The sequence below is a fragment of the Oncorhynchus keta genome, chromosome 1, assembly GCF_023373465.1.
Source record: "Oncorhynchus keta strain PuntledgeMale-10-30-2019 chromosome 1, Oket_V2, whole genome shotgun sequence".
NCBI lineage: Eukaryota > Metazoa > Chordata > Actinopteri > Salmoniformes > Salmonidae > Oncorhynchus > Oncorhynchus keta.
This window is the reverse complement of record NC_068421.1, coordinates 19,544,405-19,568,658: the sequence shown is the minus strand read 5'-3', so window position 1 is coordinate 19,568,658 and position 24,254 is coordinate 19,544,405. Positions and strand designations below refer to the sequence as shown.

Genomic DNA, 24,254 nt, shown 5'->3' with positions numbered 1-24,254 from the left:
CCCCATGTAAAAGGAGACTAGAGGTGTCTGCAAAAGTGAACATCGACGAATGGGTACTTGTGGGTGTAGGGGGTTACATTGTATTGTGGTCCTGACTCCAAGATGGGTAATGTAGTTTTAACAATGCTACACTTCTCTCCTCAGTCTGTAAGATGCCTTGGTTTGTTTATATTGTAGTTCTGACTGACTTGCCTCACTGGTACTGTAGTAGTAGTAAGTGTTGTTGCTGTCGTCTAACAGTGTGCACCTGTATCTCTCTTCCCTCCAGTCTGTACGGTGCGCTGTCAGAAGTTTCTCATTTCTCGTGTTGGTGAAGACTGGATCTTCCTCATCCTCCTGGGTCTATTCATGGCTCTGGTCAGCTGGGTGGTTGACTTCGCTATTGCCATCTGTCTACAAGGTGAGGGCTTTGGGGAGGTGAGGGCTTTGGGGAAGAGGTAGACTGCTTGGTCTACTGATGGCTCTAGTCAGCTGTACTGTCCCTCTGTCTGAATCATTTCATTTGACACATTTCCTGCATGCAGCTAAAGGAGACATTAAGCCACACTCAAGATAATCTCAGAAACTGTGGTTCACACACACACACACCCGTCAAACCAGGGTGTGTGTTCATGATGAGCTGCAGTGCAGATTACTGTCTACCAGGGCTGCATGCAAGTCCGTGTGTGTATGATTAGCTTAAATGTGGTTTAATTTAATCTTTGCAGCATTAAAATGTGTTTGTGTGTAGCATGTATGTGTGTTCAGAAGGTGTGTGGGTGTCAATGTGCTTTATCTTGAGTCAAGCACACATTTACACACATTGCTGCAGTGTGTGTGTGTGTGTGTGTGTGTGTGTGTGTGTGTGTCAGATGGTAGACTGTATGTAGAGAAATTGGAGAGGGGAGAGGAGTGAGTCATCTAGAAGCAAGACGCTCATCCAGACAAATCCCCCCTTTCTACACACACACACACTTTTGATCTCTCCATGTAAAGCAGTCATTTTTAGGAGAGGAGTCCTGCGGGTTCTACTTTTGTCAAATGTTTTGTCTCTGTACTCATGAGTAGGGCTGGGAATTGCCAGGGACCTCACAATATGATATTATCAGGATATGAGTAGGACCTTGCTCCAGGACTACCTGACATGATGACTCCTTGCTGTCCCCAGTCCACCTGACTGTGCTGCTGCTCCAGTTTCAACTGTTCTGCCTTATTATTATTCGACCATGCTGGTCATTTATGAACATTTGAACATCTTGGCCATGTTCTGTTATAATCTCCACCCGGCACAGCCAGAAGAGGACTGGCCACCCCACATAGCCTGGTTCCTCTCTAGGTTTCTTCCTAGGTTTTGGCCTTTCTAGGGAGTTTTTCCTAGCCACCGTGCTTCTACACCTGCATTGCTTGCTGTTTGGGGTTTTAGGCTGGGTTTCTGTACAGCACTTTGAGATATCAGCTGATGTACGAAGGGCTATATAAATCAATTTGATTTGATTTGCCACTACGATATGTATTGCAGTTCTCATGATGAATATATTTTATCACGATTTATATATTGGATATAGTTTAACTTTCTGATTGACATCAATTTGATATTGGTGTGTTTGTGTGTCCACAGCACAGAAGTGGATGTACGGAGGCCTGGAGAGTAATGTGTTTCTCCAGTACCTAGCCTGGGTCACCTACCCTGTGGTGCTCATCACCTTCTCAGCTGGCTTCACACAGATACTGGCCCCACAGGCCGTAGGTAAGACACACACATACACTGACTGACTGACTGACTGCATCAGAGCACCATAACCCACTCTCCCCCTCTAGGTTCAGGTATCCCAGAGATGAAGACCATTCTGAGGGGTGTAGTGCTGAAAGAATACCTCACCTTTAAAACCTTTGTTGCCAAAGTCATCGGTCTCACCTGTGCCCTGGGCAGTGGCATGCCTCTGGGCAAGGAGGTAACACTCACACTCTCTACACACAGTACACAGACACACGTGCACACGCGCTCGGTTAACATTCTTCTCACCTCTCTCACAGTCTTGACGCACACACATCCTCTTCTCACAGTCAAGCTTGTGTGAGTTTGGGTAGTTGTCACTTGTTGCTGTCTGTTCCAGGAGTTCCACTAGTTATTTAGACACACACTCCATTTGACAGCTAGCAGACGCAATCTGGCATGAAGTCTCCTAAAATCAATCAATATATCTGTAATTCATAGGACAAGGGGTTCTAACAGTGAAGCACACAGAGGGTTGTGGTTACACATGTCCTGTGTCCCTGCCATAGAGCAGTAAGTGTTGTTGTTGTCGTGAAGGGGGATGGGGAGGAGAGGGGGATGAAGGGGGGTGGGGAGGAGAGGGGGATGAAGGAGGGTGGGGAGGAGAGGGGGATGAAGGAGGGTGGAGGGGAGACGGGGATAAAGGAGGGTAGAGGGGGATGAAGGAAGGTGGAGAGGGGGATGGAAGAATACAACAGAATTGAAATCTTCTTAGGAAAGTCTTGAGATTAATCAATGATATACTGACGTTTTTAGGAAATCATTCACAAGTGATTCTTTCTCCCTCTCTCTCTAGGGTCCGTTTGTTCACATTGCCAGTCTGTGTGCTGCACTCCTCAGCAAATTCATGTCTCTGTTTGGTGGAATCTACGAGGTAAACCAATTGGACACACACAAATTACCACATTGATATCAATGTGATCTTTCAGAAAGGAAACACTATGCAGAAATATGTTAAACCATTCATTAAGAAATGAATAATGCAAGTCTTGGTGATATATGCTCTGCTGCTTCAGGGTAGCTTAATATACACTGAAAAAAATATAAATGTAACATGTGAAGGTCCCCTTTTTCATAAGCTGAAATAAAAGATCCCAGAATTTTTCCGTATGCACAAAAAGCTTATTTCGCTTAAATCTGGTGAAGAAATTTGTTTTAGTGAGCTTTTCTCCTTTGCCAAGATAATCCATCCACTTTTTATTTTTTTATTTTACCTTTATTTAACCAGGCAAGTCAGTTAAGAACAGATTCTTATTTTCAATGACGGCCTGGGAACAGTGGGTTAACTGCCTGTTCAGGGGCAGAATGACAGATTTGTACCTTGTCAGCTCGGGGGTTTGAACTCGCAACCTTTCGGTTACTAACCACTAGGCTACGCTCTAACCACTAGGCTACGCTGCCGCCCCACTTGACAGATATGGCATATCAAGAAGCTGATTAAACAACATAATCATTACACAGGTGTACCTTGTGCTGGGGACAATAAAAGGCCACTCTAAAATGTGAAGTTTTGTCACACAACACAATGCCACAGATGTTTCAAGTTTTTAGGGAGCGTGCAATTGATATGCTGACTGCAGGAATGTCCACCAGAACAGTTGCCAGAGAATGTAATGTTCATGTCTCTACCATATGCCGCCTCCAAAGTCGTTTTAGAGAATTTGGCAGTACATCCAACCAGCCTCTCAACATCAGACCCATGTGTATGGCGTCATGTGGGAAATCGGTTTGCTGATGTCAAAGTTGTGAACAGAATGCCCCAACGTGTCGGTGGGGTTAGTGTATGGGCAGGCGTAAGCCACCGACAGCGAACACAATTGTGTTTTAACGATGGCAATTTGAATGCAGAGATACCATGACTAGATCCTGAGGCCCCTTGTTCACACGCTATCACCTCATGTTTCAGCATGATAAAGCACGGCAACATGTCACAAGGATCTGTACACAATTCGTGCAAGCTGAAAATGTCCCTGCTCTGCATACTCACCAGACATGTCACCCATTGAACATCTTTCAGATGCTCTGGATCAAGCTGTACAACAACGTGTTCCAGTTCCCGCCAATATCCAGCAACTTGACACAGCAATTGAAGAGGAGTGAGACAACATTCTACAGGCCACAATCAACATCCTGATCAATTCTGTGCGAAGGAGACGAGGCTACATGAGGCAAATGGTGGTCACACCAGATACTGACTGGTTTTCTGATCCACGCCCCTACTTTTTTTTAAGGTGTCTGTGACCAACAGATGCATATCTGTATTCCCAGTCATGTGATATCCATAGATTACGACCTAATACATGTATTTCAATTGACTGATTTCCTTACGTGAACTGTAACTCAGTAAAATCTTTGAAGTTGTATTTTTGTTCAGTATAGGAAATTAACTCCAAGCAGTGAGAGCGCTAAACTATAACAGTCCCCCCCAAGAGGGAATATGAATATGCTACCTAACTAGCAACCGTAAGCAGTACGAACCCAGCTGCCCTGGAGACGCACCCGCCGGGTAGCCTCGTTTTGAGGCAGTATGAGCTGTCATCTTGGTATATGAGAATATGCTACCTAACTAGCAACCGTAAGCAGTACGAACCCAGCTGCCCTGGAGACGCATGCCAGGTGCTCTCACTGAAAGTAAATGAATAATCATCTGGTGGGTCTTCATAAAAATATATCCTTATCTAATAAGCAACCTTAAGAAATATGACCCGGCCAACCACCTGTAGCTATATGCAATATATTTTATATCAAGTAGCCAGCAAAGATGGCAACATGTAGGCTATTGACCACGGCTGACGCCGTTATAGCAAACTTAATGAGGCATGGTACTGGCAGGTAAACTCATCACTGTTTAGCAGCTCCCAATAGACCAACTGAGGTCATTCTCCGACTGTCTACTAGGCCTGTGTGTTAATACTAACTGTGTAGCATGAGCTAATGCAGCAGTATGTCTATTTCTCATATTACGCATCGCCGGGTACCCCGATGAGGTAAGATGAGCTGTCATTTTGGTACATGGAAAATATTCTACCCATCTAACTAGGCAACCGTAAGTTGTATGAACCCACCTGCCATGAACCTAGCCAACCACCTGCAATATAAATGCACTGCCAGGGGGCTTTGCTGAGGCAGGATGAGCTGTCATCTTGGTATATGAGGATATTCTACATATGCAACAAAGCTACTGGACCATACGGCTGTTCAAGGAATTTCATTCCTATATGTTTATAAGCCAAATCAATTCAAATCCTCTGCCCATTTCTAAGAATTTGTAAGATACTTATTTGCATAAAATGGACCAGTCTCAAAATCAATCAATAGTGTTTATTCTCGAGAGTACTGATCATAATACATTGTGCATTGGTTTATATACATCACATTTCATCATAGCATTTTGAATGCTGCTCCTCCTCTCCGATACAATGGCAATATAGTTCACAAGGCTTCCCACATTGTCTGCCACCTGTTAAACAATCTACTACAAGCCCAAGGTCTCTCCCCTCCCTGGGTAGAGACAGAATGTCCTGTAAGGAACACAGTATTCCAGCCAGTCTGACGATAGCTCCATTCGTTTCTAACAAGGAACAGACAGTCCTTGTTCTAATTCTTGACTAAAATTACACACCTTATATTCAGTATTATGATTATAATAAGATTCATACATCTATACAGTAACATACTAGTATTCTGTTTAGTTATAGTTTTAAATTAAATATATACATAATTTAGTCAGTATTCATCAAAACGGCTGACACAATCATGATCATATAGCAATACTGCAGGAATTCATGTAGAATCAAATGTAAAGTCACAGCAGCAGATGTTCATGTGCCCACAATGGTGACTAAGGAACCAGAGCCGTGATGCGTTTCAGTACTTTGTCATTGGTTGCCAGCATCAGTGTTGAACAGAGGTTTGCCAGGTGCTATCCGTGCTCAGCATTTAGATATCATAACATGAAAGGGAGGACGAAGCCGTGTCAGTTCTGTTGATGACGACTGATTTTCCATGCTAATTCTTTCATCTATGGGTAGATGGGAGTATGGTTAATATGAGTGTCCATAATGCAAACCGATCATGCAAGATTAAAGGAAAGGATGATTTGGTGTGTTTCAGAATGAAGAACCCATAAAAGCCATCATTCGGACCGCGTAATATAAACACATTGTTGCCTTAACTTGGACTCAAACTTGTGCTATTGAGAGAGAGGAGAGATGCTCTTTGATGTGCATGTTGGTCACTTCTCCGTAGGCCTTGAGAGTAGCGGACAGATGGATCCTGAGCAGACTATGCACTGAATGGTCCTGACACCCGGAATTAACCAAATTCCTGCTTACTGGACCATGATAAAGGCAGGCTGCATTTGCCTGTCTGTAATTTGGAATAGAAAAGGCATACATGGTTATATAACAGAAGACATTGTACAGATAGTCTACCTGAGCTAACAGCTATGTCAACATACACTACATGTATGTATGTGGACACCTGCTTGTCGAACATCTCATTCCAAAATCATGGGCATTAATATAGTTGGTCCCACCTTTGCTGCTATAATAGCCTCCACTCTTATCAGCTGATATCACAAAGTGCTGTACAGAAACCCAGCCTAAAACCCAAAACAACAAGCACGGTGGCTAGGAAAAACTCCCTAGAAAGGCTGGAACGTAGGAAGAAACCTAGAGGAGAACCAGGCTATGAGGGGTGGCCAGTCCTCTTCTGGCTGTGCTGGGTGGGGATTATAAACCTAGAGAGGAACCAGGCTATGAGGGGTGGCCAGTCCTCTTCTGGCTGTGCTGGGTGGGGATTATAAACCTAGAGAGGAACCAGGCTATGAGGGGTGGCCAGTCCTCTTCTGGCTGTGCTGGGTGGGGATTATAAACCTAGAGAGGAACCAGGCTATGAGGGGTGGCCAGTCCCCTTCTGGCTGTGCTGGGTGGGGATTATAAACCTAGAGAGGAACCAGGCTATGAGGGGTGGCCAGTCCCCTTCTGGCTGTGCTGGGTGGGGATTATAAACCTTAGAGAGGAACCAGGCTATGAGGGGTGGCCAGTCCTCTTCTGGCTGTGCTGGGTGGGGATTATAAACCTAGAGAGGAACCAGGCTATGAGGGGTGGCCAGTCCCCTTCTGGCTGTGCTGGGTGGGGATTATAACAGAACATGGCCAAGATGTTCAAATGTTCATAAATGACCAGCATGGTCCAATAATAACAAGGCAGAACAGTTGAAACTGGAGCAGCAGCACGGCCAGGTGGACTGGGGACCGCAAGGAGTCATCATGTCAGGTAGTCCTGAGGCATGGTCCTAGGGCTCAGGTCCTCCGAGAGAGCGAAAGAAAGAGAGAATTAGAGAGAGCACACTTAAATTCACACAGGACACCGAATAGGACAGGAGAAGTACTCCAGATATAACAAACTGACCCTTGCCCCCGACTCATAAATTACTGCAGCATAAATACTGGAGGCTGAGACAGGAGGGGTCAGGAGACACTGTGGCCCCATCCGAGGACACCCCCGGACAGGGCCAAACAGGAAGGATATAACCCCACCCACTCTGCCAAAGCACAGCCCCCACAACACTAGAGGGATATCTACAACCACCAACTTACCATACTGAGACAAGGCTGAGTATAGCCCACAAAGATCTCCGCCACGGCACAACCCAAGGGGGGGGCGCCAACCCAGACAGGATGATCACATCAGTGACTCAACCCACTCAGGTGACGCACCCCTCCCAGGGACGGTATGAGAGAGCTCCAGTAAGCCAGTGACTCAGCCCCTGTAATAGGGTTAGAGGCAGAGAATCCCAGTGGAAAGAGGGGAACCGGCCAGGCAGAGACAGCAAGGGCGGTTCATTGCTCCAGAGCCTTTCCGTTCACCTTCCCACGCCTGGGCCAGACTACACTCAATCATATGACCCACTGAAGAGATGAGTCTTCAGTAAAGACTTAAAGGTTGAGACCGAGTTTGCGTCTCTGGGTAGGCAGACCGTTCCATAAAAATTGAGCTCTATAGGAGAGAGCCCTGCCTCCAGCTGTTTGCTTAGAAATTCTAGGGACAATTAGGAGGCCTGTGTCTTTTGACCGTAGCGTACTTGTAGGTATGTACGGCAGGACCAAATCAGAGAGATGGGTAGGAGCCAGCCCATGTAATGCTTTGTAGGTTAGCAATAAAACCTTGAAATCAGCCCTTGCTTTGACAGGAAGCCAGTGTAGGGAGGCTAGCACTGTAGTAATATGATCCAATTTTTGGGTTCTAGTCAGGATTCTAGCAGCCGTATTTAGCACTAACTGAAGTTTATTTAGTGCTTTATCCGGGTAGCCGGAAAGTAGAGCACTGCAGTAGTCTAACCTAGAAGTGACAAAAGCATGGATTAATTTTTCTGCATCATTTTTGGACATTAAAGTTTCTGATTTTTGCAATGTTACGTAGATGGAAAAAAGCTGTCCTCGAAATGGTCTTGATATGTTCTTCAAAAGAGAGATCAGGGTCCAGAGTAACGCCGAGGTCCTTCAGTTTTATTTGAGACAATTGTACAACCATTAAGATTAATTGTCAGATTCAACAGAAGATCTTTGTTTCTTGGGACCTAGAACAAGCATCTCTGTTTTGTCCGAGTTCATTGAAATGTACAGCTGTGTGTCATCATTACTGCCACTTTTAGTGAGTTTGGTACACATCCGGTGGATAGAGAGCCGTTTATTATGTTCAACATAGGAGGGCCAAGCACAGGAAGCAGCTCTTTCAGCAGTTTAGTTGGAATAGGGTCCAGTATGTAGCTTGAAGGTTTAGAGGCCATAATTATTTATATCATCATGTGTCAAGAGATATAGTCCTAAAACACTTGAGCGTATCTCTTGATCCTAGGTCCTGGCAGAGTTGTGCAGACTCAGGACAACTGAGCTTTGAAGGAATACGCAGATTTAAAGAGGAGTCCATAATTTGCTTTCTAAAAATCATGATCTTTTCCTCAAAGAAGTTCATGAATTTATCACTGCTAAAGTGAAAGCCATCCTCTCTTGGGGAATGCTGCTTTTTAGTTAGCTTTGCGACAGTATCAAAAAGGAATTTCGGATTATTCTTATTTTCCTCAATTAAGTTAGAAAAATAGGATGATCGAGCAGCAGTAAGGGCTCTTCGGTACTGCACGGTACTGTCTTTCCAAGCTAGTCGGAAGACTTCCAGTATGGTGTGGCGCCATTTCCGTTCCAATTTTCTGGAAGCTTGCTTCAGAGTTCGGGTATTTTCTGTGTACCAGGGAGCTAGTTTCTTATGAGAAATGTTTTTAGTTTTTAGGGGTGTAACTGCATCTAGGGTATTGCGCAAGGTTAAATTGAGTTCCTCAGTTAGGTGGTTAACTGATTTTTGTCCTCTGGCGTCCTTGGGTAGACAGAGGGAATCTGGAAGGACATCAAGGAATCTTTGTGTTGTCTGTGAATTTGTAGCACAACTTTTGGTGTTCCTTGGTTGGGGTCTGAGCAGATTATTTGTTGCAATTACAAACGTAATAAAATGGTGGTCCGATAGTCCAGTATTATGAGGAAAAACATTAAGATCCACAACATTTATTCCATGGGACAAAACTAGGTCCAGAGTATGACTGTGACAGTGAGTGGGTCCAGAGACATGTTGGACAAAAACCACTGAGTCGATGATGGCTCCAAAAGCCTTTTGGAGTGGGTCTGTGGACTTTTCCATGTGAATATTAAAGTCACCAAAGATTAGAATATTATCTGCTATGACTACAAGGTCCGATAGCAATTCAGGGAACTCAATGAGGAACGCTGTATATGGCCCAGGAGGCCTGTAAACAGTAGCTATAAAAAGTGATTGAGTAGGCTGCATAGATTTCATGACTAGAAGCTCAAAAGACGAAAACGTCATTTTTTTTTTGTAAATTGAAATTCGTAAATGTTAGCAACACCTCCGCCTTTGCGGGATGCACAGGGGATATGGTCACTAGTGTAGCCAGGAGGTGAGGCCTCATTTAAACACAGTAAATTCATCAGGCTTAAGCCATGTTTCAGTCAGGCCAATCACATCAAGATTATGATCAGTGATTAGTTCAATGACTGCATTTGAAGTAAGGGATCTAACATTAAGTAGCCCCATTTTGATCTCTTTCAATAATGACAGGAATGGAGGAGGTCTTTATCCTAGTGAGATTGCTAAGGCGAACACCGCCATGTTTAGTTTTGCCCAACCTAGGTCGAGGCACAGACACGGTCTCAATGGTGATAGCTGAGCTGACTACACTGACTGTGCTAGTGGCAGACTCCACTATGCTGGCAGGCCTGCACCCTATTTCATTGTGGAGTTAGAGCCCTGTCTATGTTGGTAGATAAGATGAGAGCACCCCTCCAGCTAGGATGGAGTCCGTCACTCCTCAGCAGGTCAGGCTTGGTCCTGTTTGTGGGTGATTCCCAGAAAGAGGGCCAATTATCTACAAATTCTATCTTTTGGGAGGGGCAGAAAACAGTTTTCAACCAGCGGTTGAATTGAGACTCTGCTGTAGAGCTCATCACTCCCCCTAACTGGGAGGGGGCCAGAGACAATTACTCGATGCCGACACATCTATCTAGCTGATTTACACGCAGAAGCTATGTTGCGCTTGGTGATCTCTGACTGTTTCATCCTAACATCGTTGGTGCCGACGTGGATACCAATATGTCTATACTCTACACTCGCCAGTTTTAGCTTTAGCCAGCACTATCTTCAGATTAGCCTTAACGTCGGTAGCCCTGCCCCCTGGTAAACAGTGTATGATTGCTGGATGATTCGTTTTAAGTCTAATACTGCGGGTAATGGAGTCGCCAATGACTAGAGTTTTCAATTTGTCAGAGCTAATGGTGGGAAGCTTAGTCGTCTCAGACCCCGTAACGGGAGGAGTAGAGACAAGAGAAGGCTCGGTCTCTAACTCCGACTCGCTGCTTAACCTCTTGCTCCTACCTGACACGCAGGCGTCCCATCTAGACATCTGGAAATGCAAATGCGCTATGCTAAATGCTAATAGTACTAGTTAAAACTCAAACATTCATTAAAATACACATGCAGGGTATTGAATTAAAGCTACACTCATTGTGAATCCAGGCAACAAGTCAGATTTTTAAAATGCTTTTCGGCGAAAGCATGAGAAGCTATTATCTGATAGCATGTAACACCCCAAAAGACCCGCAGGGGACGTATACAAAATAATTAGCATAGTCGTCGCTACACAAACCGCACAAATAAAATATAAAACATTCATTACCTTTGACCATCTTCTTTGTTGGCACTCCTAGATGTCCCATAATCACTATTGGGTCTTTTTTTCGATTAAATCGGTCCATATATAGCCTAGATATCGATCTATAAAGACTGTGTGATAAACGGGAAAAAAATAGCGTCTTATAATGTAACGTCATTTTTTTAAATTAAAAAAGTTGACGATAAACTTTCACAAAACACTTCGAAATACTTTTGTAATGCAACTTTAGGTATTAGTACGACCAAATTGATCACGAGGCGATGTATATTCTTTAGCTGTCCGTCTGGAAATAATGTCCGGGTAAACCTCAACCAAAATATCCGGTCGGAGACCTGAAGAAATGGCTTGTCTCTTCTTCGTTTGACCAAGAAACAAAGCCTAGGCAAATGACAAGACTGTTGACATCGTGTGGAAGCTGTAGGTATTGCAACCTCAGCCCCATTTATTGTGGTTCGCCTTTATCAATGGGTTGAAGTGGCGGATGGATATATATTTCCATTTTCAGTGATCAGATTTTCCTGCGCTTTTCGATGAAACGCACGTTCTGTTATAGTCACAGCCGTGATTTAACCAGTTTTATAAACGTCTGAGTGTTTTCTATCCACACATACTAATCATATGCATATACTATATCCCTGGCATGAGCAGCAGGGCGCTGAAATGTTGCGCGATTTTTAACAGAATGTTTGAAAAAGTAGGGGGTAGGAGTAACAGGTTAATGTGGAAAACCGGTTGAAAGTTTCTGTCGGCTGAATGAGCGACACCGGTTGAGCATTCCTACAGCATTTCCTTCCAGAAACCGTGAGAAAGTTGTCCGGCTGCGGGGACTGTGCCAGGGGATTTATACTACTATCTGTACTTACTGGTGGCACAGACGCTGTTTCATCATTGAAGTAACAAAAGCATGGATACATTTTTCTGCATCATTTTTGGACAGAAAGTTTCTGATTTTTGCAATGTTACGTAGATGGAAAAAAGCTGTCCTTGAAATGTCTTGATATGTTCGTCAAAAGAGAGATCAGGGTCCAGAGTAACGCCGATGTCCTTCACAGTTTTATTTGAGACGACTTTTCAACCATCAAGATTAATTGTCAGATTCAACAGAAGATCTCTTTGTTTCTTGGGACCTAGAACAAGCATCTCTGTTTTGTCCGAGTTTAAAAGTAGAACGTTTGCAGCCATCCACTTCCTTATGTCTGAAACACAGGCATAGCGGGGGCAATTTTGGGGCTTCACCATGTTTCATTGAAATGTACAGCTGTGTGTCATCCGCATAGCAGTGAACATTAACATTATGTTTTTGAATGACATCCCCAAGAGGTAAAATATATAGTGAAAACAATAGTGGTCCTAAAACGGAACCTTGAGGAACACCAACATTTACCGTTGATTTGTCAGAGGACAAACCATTCACAACTGATATCTTTTCGGCAGATAAGATCTAAACCAGGCCTGAACTTGTCCGTGTAGACCAATTTGGGTTTCCAATCTCTCCAAAAGAATGTGGTGATCGATGGTATCAAAAGCAACACTAAGGTCTAGGAGCACGAGGACAGATGCAGAGCCTCGGTCTGATGCCATTAAAAAGTAATTTACCACCTTCACAAGTGCAGTCTCAGTGCTATGATGGGGTCTAAAGCCAGACTGAAGGAAGGCAGTGAGTTGCTGCGCAACAGCCTTCTCTAAAAACTTTGAGAGGAATGGAAGATTCGATATAGGCCGATAGTTGTTTATATTTTCTGGGTCAAGGTTTGGCTTTTTCAAGAGAGGCTTTATTACTGCCACTTTAGTGAGTTTGGTACACATCCGGTGGATAGAGAGCCATTTATGATGTTCAACATAGGAGGGCCAAGCACAGGAAGCAGCTCTTTCAGTAGTTTAGTTGGAATAGGGTCCAGTATGCAGCTTGAAGGTTTAGAGACCATTGTTATTTTCATCATTGTGTCAAGAGATATAGTACTAAAACACTTTTGAGTGTCTCTCTTGATCCTATGCCCGTCCTGGCAGTTGTGCAGACTCAGGACAAAACTGTTGCCGCAAAGTTGGAAGCACAAAATCGTCCTGAATCTCATTGTATGCTTTAGCATTAAGATTTCCCTTCACTGGAACTAAGGGGCCTAGACTGAACCATGAAAAACAGCCCCAGACCATTATTTCTCCTCCACCAAACTTTACAGTTGATGCTATGCATTTGGGCAGGGAGCATTCTCCTGACACTCAGATTCATTCATTGGACTACCAGATGGTTAAGCATGATTCATCACTCCAGAGATCGTGTTTCCACTGCTCCAGAGTCCAATGGTGGTGAACTTTACACCACTCCAGCCGATGCTTGGCATTGCGCATGGGAATCTTAGGCTTGTGTCCAGCTGCTTGGCCATAGAAAACCCATTTCATGAAGCTCCCGACAAACAGTTATTTTGCTTACGTTGCTTCCAGTGGCAGTTTGGAACTCGGTAGTGAGTGTTGCAACTGAGGACTGACCATTTTTACTTGCTACGCACTTCAGCAGTTGGCAGTCCCTTTCTGTGTGCTTGTGTGGCCTACCACTTCGCGGCTGAGCCGTTGTTGCTCCTAGACGTTTCCACTTCACAACAACAGCACTTTGTTGACTGGGGCAGCTCTAGCAGGACAGAAATTTGACAAACTGACTTGTTGGAAAGGTGGCATCCTATGACGGTGCCAAGTTGAAAGTCACTGAGCTCTTCAGTAAGGCCTTTCTACTGCCAATGTTTGTCTTTGGAGACTGCATGGCTTTGTGCTCAACTTTTACACTTGTATGCAACAGGTGTGGCTGAAAAAGATGAATCCACTCATTTTGAAGGATGTCCACATAATTTTGTATATATAGTGTATATGCTGGTAGGCCATGAAGAAGATGGATGACCTGATAGGAAGAGTAAATAAATCCAATAGATACTGAAATATGCCTGCATATTAGTGTTTGAAACAAGCTCTTAACAGACATTTCCATTGGGGACAATGAAGGCTCGATCGCCAACAGCTGATTGCCACGTGGGTGTTTTGCATGCCCATGGCATGCTAGGTAATGCTAGTATTAACAGCCAATTCAACACGGCTTGAAGCTATAGCAAGCCTTGATTGGTCATCACACTGCGATACAGCGCGAGCTTCCCCATTTAAGGTCCAGGGTGATTAACAGAAATCTGGGAGAAAAAGGTTACACTTAGCAGTAGTAATCATTTTAAAATGAGCTGTACTACTTTGAAATGTGCCAAATGATGAGACTGACCCGGGAATGTTTAGCCGGCAACAGACTGTCTCCATCTGAGTATCACAAGATATTACGCTGCTCGACAGCGCACATAGCAGTCCACAGCATTTGGCACAGCACAATGGTGGTAGAAATGAGTCATGCTCAGCTACAGCAATCACTGTAGCAAAGTATACGATGCCTGCGTGCGTTCCAACAATGTACGAGCATGCCTGATAACTGGCTACGAGTAACTGGCTACTAGTACACTCCAAAGATATGCCTAACCTGATGCTTCATGAGTACTACAGCGAGAATGAAGATGACATAACTATTTAATAGACAACCGAAATAATGCAAATGTATCCTGAAAGTATCAGCTTTCAGGTAAGATCCAAGGGCAGACTGTGTTGAATTAACAATGTTTATTGCAACAACAGGGGCAGGCAAACGACAGGCCAAGACAGGCAGGGGTCGATAATCCAGAATAGTGGGGCCAAGGTACAGGACGGCAGGCAGGCCCAGGGTCAGGTCAGGCAGATGTCGGAAGTCCAGAGAAGGGCCAAAGGCACAGGACGGCAGGCAAGCTGTCAGGACAGGCACGGGTCAAAACCAGGAGGGTGAGATAAAAAGAGACTGGGGAAAAGCAGGAGCTGAGACAAAATGCAGGTTGATTTGAACAAACAAGATGATCTGGCACAGACAGACAGAAAACACAGGTATAAATACCCAGGGGTAAGTGGGGAAGATGAGCGGGTGGAGAGAAACACAAGGTCAGCTGAAACAGATCAGGGCGTGACCGAAGGGGGGCAATCTGGGATAAACCAGACGACAAAATGGATTGCCCCAGCCAATAGATGCATCACAATTATACACAATTAACATAATACATAAACTGTAAAATCAGCACATATTTAATGAATATATACGAGTGTTCATGTAAAAGCCTCAGCGTGGGTTAAAGATCTGCATAAACATTCTGTCTGCCATCGTACTGTGATGCTCATTGAAAATGAGTGGAAGGGGTGGCTAGTGTTGCCTCTATGGCACAGTGACCTCACAGTGTGCTCTTGCCAATAGCAATAGTAGCAACCATGCCAACGATTATGTGCAGATGATAAGAGACTTAACACAACATTGTTAGCACTACATTCACCTCGCAAGGGGAAGCAGAGCCTCAACATGCATATTGCTCCCACGAATGCAGTAACAGCAGCCATGCCACAATGCAACACTGTGTGAAGATAATTAAACAAGAATATTTGTTTACAAGCATAACCACAGCATTGTAAGTCGCTCTGGATAAGAGCGTCTGCTAAATGACTTAAATGTAATGCATTGAATTATGTAAGACACAACTAAATGCAACACAAGATCAATTAAAAACAGGATCTAATACATGATACTAGAATGAAGCAATCACTACAGTTAGCATACAGTATAATTGCACATGGTAGAATAGTTGTCACTAAAAACTACTAGACTACGAGATGGACCGACAGGGAGCTGACTACCTATGTAGAAGGCATGACGTGATTAGACATAGTTAATAAATACAGGGGCTAAACCTACTGCTGCCTATAAGATGACTAATGTGACTGAAAGACAGCGTAAATGAACCGCTGATACTGTAGTGTCTGGCAGCGGTCTCGTGAACTGCACCACACATAATTGAGTAAGCCACATGAGACCAAATACTATCAAATCGGCGTGATAAGCACCATCTCCTTGCTCATATCAAATTTAACCAACCATGCAGTTTTAAGAAAAACAAGTTTTAAGAAAAAATGGACAAGTAAAAAAACAACAAATAATTGAAGAGCAGCAGTAAAATAACATTAGCGAGGCTATATACAAGGGGTACCGGTACAGAGTCAATGTCTGGGGGCACAGGTAAGTCGAGGTAAAGTGACTATGCATAGATGATAATGAACTGAGAAGCAGCAGTGTAAAAGAGGGAGGGGGGTGGGGGGCAATGCAAATAGTCTGGGTAGCCATTTGAATAGCTGTTCAGGAGTCTTATGTCTTGGGGGTAGAAGCTGTTAAGGAGCCTTTTGGACCTAGACTTGGCGCTCCAGTACCGCTTGCAGAGAGAACAGTCTATAACTAGGGTGGCTGGAGTCTTTGACAATTGTTAGGGCCTTCCTCTGACACTGTCTGATATGGAGGTCCTGCATGGCAGGAAACTTGGCCCCAGTGATGTACTGGGCCGTTCGCACTACCCTCTGTAGTGCCTAGCAGTTGGTGGCTGAGCAGTTGCCATACCAGGCAGTGATGCAACCAGTCAGGATGCTCTTGATGGTGCAGCTGTACAACTTTTTGAGGATCTGAGGACCCATGCCAAATCTTTTGTCTCCTGAGGGGAATAGGTTTTGTTATGCCCTCTTCACAACTGTCTTGGTGTGCTTGGACAATGTTAGTTTGTTGGTGATGTGGACACCAACGAATATGAAGCTCTGTCTGCTCCACTACAGCCCGGTCGATGAGCATGCGCCCATTCTGTCTTCCTTTTCCTGTTGTCCATAATCATCTCCTTTTTGTCTTGATCACGTTGAGGGAGAGGTTGTTATCCTGGCACCATTCAGCCAGGTCTCTGACCTCCCTATAGGCTGTCTCATCGTTGTCTGTGATCATGCCTACCACCTGTTGTCGTCAAACTTAATGATGATGTTGTAGTCGTGCCTGGCCATGCAGTCAAAAGTGAACAGGGAGTACAGGAGGGGAATGAGCACGTACCCCTGAGGGGCCCCCGTGTTGAGTATCAGCGTGGCGGATGTGTCGTTACCTACCCTTACCACCTGGAGGCGGCCCGTCAGGAAGTCCAGGAACCAGTTGCAGAGGGAGGTGTTTAATCCCAGGGTCCTTAGTGATGAGTTTGAGGGCACTATGGTGTTGAAAGCTGAGCTGTAGTGAATGAATAGCATTCTGACATAGGTGTTCCTTTTGTATAGGTGGGAATGGGCAGTGTGGATTGCAATAGAGATTGCATCATCTGTGGATCTGATGGGTTGGTATTCAAATTGGAGTGGGTATAGGGATTCTGGGATGATGGTGTTGATGTGAACCATGACCAGCCTTTCAAAGCACTTCATGGCTACAGACGTGAGTGCTACGGGGCAGTAGTAATTTAGGCAGGTTTCTTTAGTGTTCTTGGGCACAGGGACTATGGTGGTCTGCTTAAAACATGTTGGTATTACAGACTCAGTCAGGGACAGGTTGAAAATGTCAGTGAAGACACTTGCCAGTTGGTTAGCGCATGCTCGTACACGTCCTGGTAATCCGTCTGTACCTGCGGCCTTGTGAATGTTGACCTGTTTAAAGTTCTAACTCACACTGGCAACAGAGAGCGTGATCACGCAGTCATCAAGAAACATTGCTTCTCACTGTATATCAACACACATTAGGCTAGCGTAGGCTACTTTCTCCTATATGGATGAGGGCAGATTCTCCGTGATGGGGTGTGTAAACCGAGAGCACAGACTCTGCCTGAAGCTGGCCTGGGAACTCTCTCAAAGTATACAATAGTCTCAAGACTAATCTACTAGCTAGCTAGTTGTAGCCACTATTGACTGCCAACAGTAGAGCAGCGACATGGATTGATCCTCAGTCAATGACGTCCCCTCAGCAGGTAGGCGTGCTACGTGAGCATATTGAGCGATGCGGGCGAAGTTCACAGCTTGCGAGCATTTGTGAACAACATTTAATATCAGAAAACAGTAGCATAAAGAGTAACTGCTAGCTCCAGGAGCGTTGGTACAATAAGCATAGCATCAATTCAGTAGCAGGATTTTTTTTCACCTTTATTTAACCAAGTAGGCCAGTTGAGAACAAGTTCTCATTTACAACTGCGACCTGGCCAAGATAAAGCAAAGCAGTGCGACTAAAATAACAGAGTTACACATGGGATAGACAAACGTACAGTCAATAACACAATAGAAACATCTGTATGCAGTGTGTGCTAATGAAGTAAGGAGGTAAGGTAATAAATAGGCCATAGTGGCGAAGTAATTACAATTTAGCAATTAACACTGGAGTGATAGATCTGGTGGTCCCAGCGCGCACGACCCATGTGGAGTTCCAGGTCTCCGGTAGCCTCTGGAACTGCCGATCTGCGGCCAACAAGGCAGAGTTCATCTCAGCCTATGCCTCCCTCCAGTCCCTCGACTTCTTGGCACTGACGGAAACATGGATCACCACAGATAACACTGCCACTCCTACTGCTCTCTCTTCGTCCGCCCACGTGTTCTCGCACACCCCGAGAGCTTCTGGTCAGCGGGGTGGTGGCACCGGGATCCTCATCTCTCCCAAGTGGTCATTCTCTCTTTCTCCCCTTACCCATCTGTCTATCGCCTCCTTTGAATTCCATGCTGTCACAGTTACCAGCCCTTTCAAGCTTAACATCCTTATCATTTATCGCCCTCCAGGTTCCCCGGAGAGTTCATCAATGAGCTTGATGCCTTGATAAGCTCCTTTCCTGAGGACGGCTCACCTCTCACAGTTCTGGGCGACTTTAACCTCCCCACGTCTACCTTTGACTCATTCCTCTCTGCCTCCTTCTTTCCACTCCTCTCCTCTTTTGACCTCACCCTCTCACCTTCCCCCCTACTCACAAGGCAGGCAATACGCTCGACCTCATCTTTACTAGATGCTGTTCTTCCACTAACCTCATTGCAACTCCCCTCCAAGTCTCCGACCACTACCTTGTATCCTTTTCCCTCTCGCTCTCATCCAACACTTCCCACACTGCCCCTACTCGGATGGTATCGCGCCGTCCCAACCTTCGCTCTCTCTCCCCCGCTACTCTCTCCGCTTCCATCCTATCATCTCTTCCCTCTGCTCAAACCTTCTCCAACCTATCTCCTGATTCTGCCTCCTCAACCCTCCTCTCCTCCCTTTCTGCATCCTTTGACTCTCTATGCCCCCTATCCTCCAGGCCGGCTCGGTCCTCCCCTCCCGCTCCGTGGCTCGACGACTCATTGCGAGCTCACAGAACAGGGCTACGGGCAGCCGAGCGGAAATGGAGGAAAACTCGCCTCCCTGCGGACCTGGCATCCTTTCGCTCCCTCCTCTCTACATTTTCCTCTTCTGTCTCTGCTGCTAAAGCCACTTTCTACCACTCTAAATTCCAAGCTTCTGCCTCTAACCCTAGGAAGCTCTTTGCCACCTTCTCCTCCCTCCTGAATCCCCCCCCCTCCTCCCTCTCTGCAGATGACTTCGTCAACCATTTTGAAAAGAAGGTCGACGACATCCGATCCTCGTTTGCTAAGTCAAACGGCACCGCTGGTTCTGCTCACACTGCCCTACCCTGTGCTCTGACCTCTTTCTCCCCTCTCTCTCCAGATGAAATCTTGCGTCTTGTGACGGCCGGCCGCCCAACAACCTGCCCGCTTGACCCTATCCCCTCCTCTCTTCTCCAGACCATTTCCGGAGACCTTCTCCATTACCTCACCTCGCTCATCAACTCATCCCTGACCGCTGGCTACGTCCCTTCCGTCTTCAAGAGAGCGAGAGTTGCACCCCTTCTGAAAAAACCTACACTCGATCCCTCCGATATCAACAACTACAGACCAGTATCCCTTCTTTCTTTTCTCTCCAAAACTCTTGAACGTGCCGTCCTTGGCCAGCTCTCCCGCTATCTCTCTCAGAATGACCTTCTTGATCCAAATCAGTCAGGTTTCAAGACTAGTCATTCAACTGAGACTGCTCTTCTCTATATCACGGAGGTGCTCCGCACCGCTAAAGCTAACTCTCTCTCCTCTGCTCTCATCCTTCTAGACCTATCGGCTGCCTTCGATACTGTGAACCATCAGATCCTCCTCTCCACCCTCTCCGAGTTGGGCATCTCCGGCGCGGCCCACGCTTGGATTGCGTCCTACCTGACAGGTCGCTCCTACCAGGTGGCGTGGCGAGAATCTGTCTCCTCACCACGCGCTCTCACCACTGGTGTCCCCCAGGGCTCTGTTCTAGGCCCTCTCCTATTCTCGCTATACACCAAGTCACTTGGCTCTGTCATAACCTCACATGGTCTCTCCTATCATTGCTATGCCGACGACACACAATTAATCTTCTCCTTTCCCCCTTCTGATGACCAGGTGGCGAATCGCATCTCTGCATGTCTGGCAGACATATCAGTGTGGATGACGGATTACCACCTCAAGCTGAACCTCGGCAAGACGGAGCTGCTCTTCCTCCCGGGGAAGGACTGCCCGTTCCATGATCTCGCCATCACGGTTGACAACTCCATTGTGTCCTCCTCCCAGAGCGCTAAGAACCTTGGCGTGATCCTGGACAACACCCTGTCGTTCTCAACTAACATCAAGGCGGTGGCCCGTTCCTGTAGGTTCATGCTCTACAACATCCGCAGAGTACGACCCTGCCTCACACAGGAAGCGGCGCAGGTCCTAATCCAGGCACTTGTCATCTCCCGTCTGGATTACTGCAACTCGCTGTTGGCTGGGCTCCCTGCCTGTGCCATTAAACCCCTACAACTCATCCAGAACGCCGCAGCCCGTCTGGTGTTCAACCTTCCCAAGTTCTCTCACGTCACCCCGCTCCTCCGCTCTCTCCACTGGCTTCCAGTTGAAGCTCGCATCCGCTACAAGACCATGGTGCTTGCCTACGGAGCTGTGAGGGGAACGGCACCTCAGTACCTCCAGGCTCTGATCAGGCCCTACACCCAAACAAGGGCACTGCGTTCATCCACCTCTGGCCTGCTCGCCTCCCTACCACTGAGGAAGCACAGTTCCCGCTCAGCCCAGTCAAAACTGTTCGCTGCTCTGGCCCCCCAATGGTGGAACAAACTCCCTCACGACGCCAGGACAGCGGAGTCAATCACCACCTTCCGGAGACACCTGAAACCCCACCTCTTTATGGAATACCTAGGATAGGATAAGTAATCCTTCTCACCCCCCTTGTAAGATTTAGATGCACTATTGTAAAGTGACTGTTCCACTGGATGTCATAAGGTGAATGCACCAATTTGTAAGTCGCTCTGGATAAGAGCGTCTGCTAAATGACTTAAATGTAAATGATGTAAATGCAGTTGAGGATGTGCAAGTAGAAATACTGGTGTGCAAAAGAGCAGAAAAACAAAAACAAATATTGGATGAGGTAGGTAGTTGGTTGGATGGGCTATTTACAGATGGGCTATGTACAGCTGCAGCGATCGGTAAGCTACTCTGACAGCTGATGCCTAAAGTTAGTGAGGGAGATAAGTCTCCAACTTTAGTGATTTTTGCAATTCATTCCAGTCGTTGGCAGCAGAGAACTGGAAGGAAAGGCGGCCAAAGCTGGCTTTGGGGATGACCAGTGAAATATACCTGCTGGAGCGCGTGCTACGTGTGGGAGTTGCTATGGTGACCTGAGCTGAGATAAGGCAGAGCTTTACCTAGCAAATACTTATAAATGACCTGGAGCCAGTGGGTTTGGAGACGAATATGTAGCGAGGACCAACCAACAAGAGCATACAGGTCGCAGTGGTGGCTAGTATATGGAGCTTTAGTGACAAAAGGTATGGCACTGTGATAGACTGCATCCAATTTGTTGAGTAGAGTGTTGGAGGCTATTTTGTAAATGACATCACCGAAGTCGAGGCTCGGTAGGATAGTCAGTTTTACGAGGGTATGTTTAGCAGCATGAGTGAAGGAGGCTTTGTTGCGAAATAGGAAGCCAATTCTAGATTTAATTTGGGATTGGAGATGCTTAATATGAGTTTGGAAGGAGAGTTTACAGTCTAGCCAGACACCTAGGTGTTTGTAGTTATCCACATATTCTAAGTCCGAACCGTCCAGAGTAGTGATGCTAGTCGGGCAGGCAGGTTCGGGCAGCAATCGATTGAAAAGCATGCCTTTCGTTGTACTAGCATTTAAGAGCAGTTGGAGGCCTTTGAATGAGTGTTGTATGGCATTGAAGCTCGTTTGGAGGTTTGTTAAAACTTCTTATGGATGAAATCCCGTTAACGGGATCGATTTGACAACAGCCAGTGAAAGTGCAGGGTGCCAAATTCAAACAACAGAAATCTCAGAATTCAAATTCCTCAAACATACAAGTATTATACACCATTTTAAAAAGAAAGTTGTTGTAAATCCAGTCACAGTGTCCGATTTCAAAAAGGCTTTACGACGAAAGCATACCATGAGATTATGTTAGGTCAGCACCTAGTCACAGAAAAACACAGCCATTTTTCCAGCCAAAGAGAAGAGTCACAAAAAGCAGAAATAGAGATCAAATTAATCACTAACCTTTGATGATCTTCATCAGATGACACTCATAGGACTTCATGTTACACAATTACATGTATGTTTTGTTCGATAAAGTTCATATTTATATCCAAAAATCTCAGTTTACATTGGCCCGTTATGTTCAGTAATGTTTTGCTTCCAAAACATCCAGTGATTTTGCAGAGAGCCACATCAAAATACAGAAATACTCATCATAAACGTTGATGAAAATACAAGTGTTATACATGGAATTAAAGATATACTTCTCCTTAATGCAACCGCTGTGTCAGATTTCAAAAAAGCTTTATGGAAAAAGCACACCATGCAATAATCTGAGTACAGCGCTCAGACACCAAAACAAGTCATACAGATACCCGCCATGTTGTGGAGTCAACATAAGTCAGAAATAGCATTATAAATATTCACTTACCTTTGATGATCTTCATCAGAATGCACTCCAAGGAATCCTAGTTCCACAATAAATGCTTGTTTTGTTAGATAAAGTCCATTTATGTCCAAATTCCTCCTGTTCTTTCGCGCGCTTAGTTCACAAATCCAAATTCATGAGGCGCAGGCACACTTAGTCCAGACGAAAAGTCTTATATTACAGTTCGTAGAAATGTGTCAAACGATGTATAGAATCAATCTTTAGGATGTTTTTAACATAAGAAGTTAAAAGTGTCGAAAGAAGGGTCACATGTATACTGAATGGTGTTTGCGTAGAGGTGGATCATAAAATCACCCACAGAAAGAGCGACATCATTGATATATACAGAGAAGGAAGTCGGCCCGAGAATTGAACCCTGTGGCACCCCCATAGAGACTGCCAGAGGTCTGGACAACAGGCCCTCCGATTTGACACACTGAAATCTATCTGAGAAGTAGTTAGTGAACCAGGCGAGGCAGTCATTAGAGAAACCAAGGCTGTTAAGTCTGCCGATGAGAATATGGTTATTGACAGAGTCGAAAGACTTGGCCAGGTCATTGAAGACTGCTGCACAGTACTGACTTATATCGATGCAGGTTATGATATCATTTAGGATCTTGAGTGTGGCTGAGGTGCACCCGTGACCAGCTTGGAAACCAGGTTGCATAGTGGTGAAGGTACGGTGGGATTCGAAATGGTCGGTGATCTGTTTGTTTACTTGGCTTTCGAATACTTTAGAAAAGCAGGGCAGGATCGATATAGGTCTGTAACAGTTTGGGTCGAGAATGTCTCCCCCTTTGAATAGGGGGATGACCGTGGCCGCTTTCCAATCTTTAGGAATCTCAGACCATACGAAAAAGGTTGAACAGACTAGTAATAGGGGTTGCAACAATGGTGGCAGATAATTTTTAGGAAGAAAGGGTCCAGATTGTCTAGCCCAGCTGATTTGCAGGGATCCAGGTTTTGCAGCTCTTTCAGAACATCAGCTGTCTGGATTTGGGTGATGGAGAAGCGGTGGGGGTGGGGGGGCAGCTTGGAGGAGGTGCTCTTATTCTCCATAGACTTTAGTGTCCCAAAACTTTTTGGAATTAGTACTGCAGGATGTGAATTTCTGTTTGAAAAAGCTAGACTTTGCTTTCCTAACTGACTGCGTATATTGGTTCCTGACTTCCCTGAGAAGTTGCATATTGCAGGGACTGTTTGATGCTAGTGCAGTACGCCACAGGATGTTTTTGTGCTGGTCGAGGGCAGTCAGGTCTGGAGTGAACCAAGGGCTATATCTGTTCTTAGTTCTACATTTTTTGAAAGGGCATGCTTATTCAAGATGGTGAGGAAAGAACTTTTAAAGAACAACCAGTCATCCTCTACTGACGGGATGAGGTCAATTTCCTTCCAGGATAC

The 24,254-nt window shown here is 45.4% G+C and overlaps 1 protein-coding gene across 3 annotated transcripts in view; it reads left to right on the top strand.

Annotated features, from left to right (window-relative positions):
* The window catches only part of LOC118394565 (chloride channel protein 2-like), a 240,282-nt gene that overhangs the window by 119,250 nt on the left and 96,778 nt on the right, over positions 1-24,254 (top strand). For all 3 annotated transcript variants that reach the window (XM_052517322.1, XM_052517280.1, XM_052517300.1), the window contains exons 3-6: positions 269-400; positions 1,598-1,726; positions 1,798-1,931; positions 2,550-2,627. In XM_052517322.1, coding sequence (XP_052373282.1) covers positions 269-400; positions 1,598-1,726; positions 1,798-1,931; positions 2,550-2,627 — 473 coding nt within the window. The remainder of the gene's footprint in view (positions 1-268; positions 401-1,597; positions 1,727-1,797; positions 1,932-2,549; positions 2,628-24,254) is intronic.